The 6,941-nt window shown below is 33.4% G+C and overlaps 1 protein-coding gene across 1 annotated transcript in view; it reads left to right on the top strand.

Annotated features, from left to right (window-relative positions):
• The first annotated feature begins 4,124 nt into the window (after positions 1-4,124).
• LOC106883763 (insulin-like growth factor-binding protein-related protein 1) overlaps positions 4,125-6,941 on the top strand; it is a 40,380-nt gene continuing 37,563 nt past the window's right edge. Inside the window, exons 1-2 of the mRNA XM_014934883.2 lie at positions 4,125-4,242; positions 4,612-4,764. Coding sequence (XP_014790369.2) covers positions 4,125-4,242; positions 4,612-4,764 — 271 coding nt within the window. The remainder of the gene's footprint in view (positions 4,243-4,611; positions 4,765-6,941) is intronic.

The raw sequence follows: 6,941 nt of genomic DNA, 5'->3' as shown, positions 1-6,941 counted from the left end.
ATATATATAGTGAAGTATATTTGCCACTTAAATGTGGCTGACCCCGAGGGTCAGAGATTTAACATATATATATATATATATATATATATATACAGATATGTATGTATGTATGTATATGTTTGTGTGTCTGTGTTTGTCACCCCAACATGGCTTGACAACCGATGCTGGTGTGTTTACGTCTCTGTTATCTAGCAATTTGGCAAGAGAGACTGATAGAATAAGTAGTAGGTTTACAAAGAATAAGTCCTGGGGTTGATTTGCTTGACTAAAGGCAATCCTGGAATACAACAATATCAGTTTCATATATATATATGTGTGTGTGTGTGTGTGTGTGTGTGTATAATAATATATATGTATATGTATGTATATGTATGTAATATATATATATATATATATATATTTATGTATGTATAATATATATGTATATATATATATATATGTGTGTATGTATAATATATATGTATATATATATATATATATATATATATATATATATATATATATATATATATATATATATATATATATATATATATATATATATATATATGTATGTATAATATATATATATATATATGTATGTATAATATATATATATTTGTATGTATAATAGATAGATAGATAGACAGACAGACAGACAGACACATGTTATCTATATTAATGTACTTGTTAGTTATGGCCAGTTAGGAAGTTACGATTACTTTCACACCTATAAAGTTCTTAGCAGTATAGGTAACTCATCAGTGGCATATAACCACTCTACAGGCTTGTAAAAAAAATCCCTAAACCAGGACTGACCAGCCTGAGGCCCACGGGCAGCATGCGACCTGCAGACTTTTATCTAGTGGCCCACTTGATACTTCTTTGAAGTATTGTGTTTAATTTCAAAATAAAATTGTTTGTGTACATTTGATTCAAAATAAATTTAAAATTTACAAGTTGCAATTAAAGCAATAGCCTACAGTTTTACAATTTTAAACAAACAAAAAGTATGAAAAATTCTTGATTCTGTAATTTGATTATTTGACTATTAGTGCATAAAGTATACAAGTGGCCCTGAAAAACTTTCTGTGATTAGAGTGGCCCGCAATGTAATTCGAGTTTGTCAGGCGTGCTGTAAACAAAATTCTACTGAGCAATATCTCTTCTTGATGAGAGGAGTTATCTCCCTTTGACTGGTTCCAGTTGCATCTGAAACCGGTCAGCACATGCACACTTTTTGTTTGCTAAGACCTGTCCCGAAATTTTTGCAACAATGTGAACTCTGCAAGGGGCAACAAGCAACAAATTATGTTTACTATTCGTGTAGGCCATAGAAGGATTTGCACTCAGAATGCAAACGGCTGGCACAAATACTGGAAGCACCACTACTGATGCTTTACTCTGTGTTCTCTTTAGACCTAGCTGACATGAAATTTTGACCACTCTAATGAGTCCACAAAGAGCCTTCTGTGACTACTAATGTTGTACAACTATTATTTTTTAAATATGTACAGCAGTATCTGTTATAGAATTATGAACTGTAACTATACTGTACGGAGGCCATGAACTCAGCATTGCAGATCTGTGAACTAATCATTATTCATGCAGATGAACCAAGAAAGCATACTATGTGGTCACTTAGCTCTTCAGAAATATTAACCAAATATATCTAAATTACACCCACCTTGAAAAAGAAAGGACACATTAAATTATGTAGTCCTAGACAGATTATGTTTGAAAATAAAAGACAGAATGGTCATAGCAGGAATAACTTTTGATGACAGGACTTAATAAAGGGCTAACCTGAAGCTGGACATCAGTCATCTACGACCTACTATAATGAAATGTTCATCACTTTTGTAATAGACGTTTTAGTCCAATATTAGGATTAGTATTGCTTGACAGAGACTTTTCTTTGAAACAGTTTATGTAACACTTAATTCCATATAAAGAAGGTAAGATTAGGTAGTTGAAAGCTTGGTCTTGTCTTTTTTATGATGACGAGAACCAGACAGCTGCTGTTACATTACCTCTTGTAAATATGGTGTAGAATCTGTCTACTGTTAAAGTGATATATATTTATTGTAGTACATAATTGCAGTTACTGTAGCATTTGAAGACTGTCTTGGTTATAGTGTTACAACTAGCACCTACTGCTACTGCTAGATTACATTTTTCACTATTATCTAAAATATCTATTGTAACTGATGGTACAACTTGTCAACAGTTACAATAGTATAACAAGTTATTTACTGTCATTTTCATGCTACAATTGAATCTATGCTTGCATTAGGATGTAATAGAATATACATAATCCTACAAAATATGAATAATGATACATTGTTGCATGTACTGTTACAATGGGTTTTGCATCATACCAGCTGTTATTGATGTTACAGTTTATTTGAATGTTACAAGACCATTATGAGTAATGTTTCAAATATTTTATCATAATGTTATAAGACTTACTATGACTGCAATATTAAAACATCAACTCTGCTACTGATGTAGTTGAACTACATATTTACCCTTACTATTACAATGCACCTGCTGTTAACATGATTTAACTACTATTTTCGTATCTCTGTAACATTAGAATATGTGTGTTATTATCATGGTGCCCCAACATGTCTGCTGTTCTTGTGGTGTTGAACTTGCCTGTTTTTATTATAACGATATATGTGACACATTTGTCACACTGGAATCACAATACAGCACATCTATTTATTGACATATTAAAATATATTTCACAACAGTGCCACTGTGTCCAGTTTCTGTGGCTGAAGAGATAACCAGTTCAGAGATAGCCACTCTGAAATGCATGGATTCCATGGTCTGGTCAGGTAGTGCTGTGGGCTGATTTGGTGTATTTATACCCATTTGTTTACAGTAAGAAATTTTCTCCCTGACGAAATACAGTGAATGGCTTTCTTATGGGTTTGAATATGCTTAAAGCATATTTGAACTGGTAACAAGTCTGTACTTATACACATCACTGCTTAGTGCTGTCACCTCATAGTATATTACATTGTATATTCATTATTGCGTTACGTTACAGAATACTTGGTACTTTCATTGTGTTAAACCTTCCATGTCAGCATTTTGTATGAAACACTTGCCGATGTGTTTCTATTAATTTTGAAAATAATTGGAAATTCTGAGGATTTAGTAAAATATTTGTTGTCATGTACTGTATGCCTGTAGCACATTGATGACATTACAATGTAAGTCTTCTTGATTAAGTGCAAGTTCCCCAGCTGCCTTGCCACTCTTGTCCAACCAGCTTGTGAGGTTGTCCATCCATTGCATTCTTTGCCTGTCACTTAATTTAACACTCTCCACTTTTGCTTCCATGATAATGTTTTCCAGACCTCTCTTTTTCTGAATATGGCTATAATAGATGAGCTTTTGTTTTTTCACCATGTTCAGGTGTTGTCATCTTTCACCTGCTTGTAACACCCATTCATTTGTCCAATGGTCCTTGTAAGAGACATGTAACATTCCCCTATGTACCCACATTTCAAACATAATGTTTATATTCTCTTCAAATTTGTCCAGGTTCCATACTTTGCAATTAAAAATGCCTATAGACCAAATGATTTCTTGCTCTAGCCTTGTTTTTAACTTAGTTGGGACACTTTTGCTGGTCCAGATGTTATTAAGCTTTTCTATGGACGTTCTTGTCATGGCTAACTGTGTCCTAATTTCTTTTTTACATATGTCTTCATCAAAAATTTGGGATCCGAGATATTTGTGCAATTCAACCTGTTTGAGCCTCTCACTGTGCAGTTTGATGTTAACATTTTCTTTCTCTTATCCTACTACTATGACTTTTGTTTTCTTATGATTGAGATAAAGGCCATGCACATTTGATACCTTCTCAACTCTATTTATCATTTCTTGTAATCCGGCTTCAGTCTTAGAAAGTAGAACAGTATCATCTACATACCTTAGATTAGAAATATGCAATCATCTTGTATAGTTTCTCACATTATCCACTCAGTGTAGATGTTGAACAAGCATGGAGAAAGAATACAGCCTTGATGATCTGAAGAGAGGAAAAGTGGCTGTCTAACTGGTGCACAACAGACTATGTACTCATACACAAAAGGGAAGACCTACTTATGTGTGAGAATTATCGAATGATTGTTCTGATACCACATGCACATAAAATACTTTTGGTCATCATCCTAGAATGTTTGAAATCATTCCTTGAACAAGAAATAGCTAAAGAACAGATTGGCTTTAGAAGTGGATATGGTAAAAAAGCACACAACCATACAACTTTCTTTTGTTACATTGACTACTTGCTGAATGTAAAGCTGCTTGATGAGCATAATGAGGTGTTTTGGAAGGCTGAGATTAGACATGATGCACCGCATGTGGCCATATTTTGCACAGCCAAAAGGTTCTTTTATAAAATATTGATTGAAGGTTCTAATTTTAATATAAACACTTTAAAATGAGAAGTTTTATATCATAATCAGAGACTATTTAAGTTGGATTTGTATCAAAGGGTTTAAGCATATTGTATTTGTTACTAGACACATATTATGTAAATTGAACTTTATTAATGTGACGTTTTCTGTATCTGTAATGCATACCATCTAAATTTATTTTTTCTTCTAGATCCTTCTCCTGCTGTTATCAAAAGTAGACCTGAACACACATCTAATAAAACTGGTGGTATTGTTGTGCTCTCATGTGAGGTAATGGGAAATCCTGTTCCAAATGTTATTTGGATGAAAACTAATGTGAACAACAAAACCATTCAAGTACCTGGTATGTTTGCTACCATTTAAAATCCCTATCTTTGATTTTATTTTATTTCTAGGTCTAAACATTTCCTTCTCACCTAAATTTTTTCAAGTACAAAGACTTTATGGCAGTGTTTTCCAACTGATGAATCCTGGCCCAGGTTGGGTCAGGGCATAATTCTGAAAAGGCTACTTTTGCAATATTTCATAAAATGCATAATGTTAATGAATATATTACGCAATAAGCCTTAAGCAAAATGTCTACAATACATAATTTACTGCAAACAAATAGTGAAAAATGCACCTAACTGAAATGTCAAAAAGGGCTGAGGAATTACTGAGTTTCCAAAGTGACTCTTAATGTTAAAAGTTGAAGACTTTTGTTTAAACATTCAGGTACTGCTCAGTTTGAAATATGCATCAAACAATTTTGTACTTTTTCAGTTAATAACATTGATGGAATAATGTTTGAGGATTTTAACTTTATCTTTTTAATCAGTTTATGTATTTTTATGTTGCATTAGACTATCTTCTCAGAAACATTGAGTTTAAAATATTTTGTTGAAATTTTGTATTTGGGATACTTAATTCAACATGCCTACAATGCTTCAGAGGAGAATGTTAAAGTCAACAATAGTTTTTAAAATCAAGGCAAAGTGATTTCTTATTGTGACAAAAAAGCAGTGCAATGATCTGATGACAGAGATCCTCCACATTACAAAAACCCTAGTTATAGAAGTTTGATTTTAAAAAAAAGATCATAGAAAACTATCATACTTTATAAATAGGAAAATAGGTATTGCATTACAAAATCCATCACCCACTATTACAGTGAAGCTTTCAGGAGATTGCTGTACTATGATATTTTTTTTTATTTTTGGGAGCACCACATGGTTTCAATTGCTGGCTTTAACTAACAATGAATACCATATGGTGTCTCCAGTTCATCCTCCTCCACAAATACTTTTTCATTTTATTTCTGTTTTACATTTAATTATGGTTGAAATGTTTTTACTGGAGTAATTGTTTTTACAGCTGGCAGCACTTCCTCCACTGATGAAGTAGGATTTGAGCCAGCAGGTCAATCACTCAAGCAGAATTAGGTTTCTTGTTTAGAGATGCAACATAATTTGAATTAATTCAGATTTCCATGCATCAACTTTAAAAAAAATTTTTTTTTTTTAGCTATTGCTCTTAACTTTGGGTAATTTAAATATTGTTTAGTGTTCACCACTCCCCTACACAGATATCATTTTGATTAATTAAAGCTGTAATGTTTGCCACATTAGTTACTATTTTCCATGTAGACAATATTTCTGGGTAGTTATTTCCCTTGGGCTTTCTGTTTTGTCATTCCAGCATATGTACATATATGTATAGTCTACCCCAGCTTATTCGTGGTTCAGCATTCGTGGTCCTGGTTATTCGCAGATCTAATAATTGCTAATAAACCACCGCATATTTGCAGAATTGTAAATATCGTCTGCAATTTTTTATGGCTTTTTTCATGGTAATATATATTTTTTCACATTTTGTAAGTCTAAATAATTAACAACCTGGCCTTGCTTGGGATTAAAATAGCATAGTTTTTTTTATTGTTTTGCTTGTTTCGGTCATGTGACCGTGGCCATGCTGGAGCACCACCGTTGGTCAAAGAAATTGACCACAGGATTTATTCTTTGTAAGCCTAGTACTTATGCTATCAGTATCTTTTATGAGAATGTAAACACAGCAACATCGGTTGTCAAGCAATGTAGGGGTACAAACACAGACACATGCACGCGTGCACTCACACACACAAATATACGCATATATACAAGTCTTCTTTCAGTTTCCATGTACGAAATCCACTCACAAGGTTTTGGTCGGCCTGAAGCTATAATATATGTATATATATATATATATATATATAGGTAAGTGGTAGGTTTGCCTCGATCCTTCAGGGGTAGTCTGAAGCATCCAAACAACCAGGGATGTTTAAATCCGGAGGCACTCCTGGGGATCACCTGTATGGGTACCGTCTTGGGAAGAGGGCGTCCAGAGGCAGGTAATATGTTGCTTAAACCGTAGTTTATGTATTTACTTGGAGAATGGAGCAACAAATACAAGAAAAAGCATTTTCGTTGGACTAGATAGCCGTTGTTTTATTATGTGGAGCTTGTGAAATGAGTCAGTGTGGAGGTTTAGGTTATGTAATGAGTC

The sequence above is a fragment of the Octopus bimaculoides genome, chromosome 14 (genome assembly GCF_001194135.2).
Source record: "Octopus bimaculoides isolate UCB-OBI-ISO-001 chromosome 14, ASM119413v2, whole genome shotgun sequence".
Classification (NCBI taxonomy): domain Eukaryota; kingdom Metazoa; phylum Mollusca; class Cephalopoda; order Octopoda; family Octopodidae; genus Octopus; species Octopus bimaculoides.
Note: the sequence above shows the minus strand (reverse complement) of the source record. Positions and strands in the feature narration are given on the sequence as shown.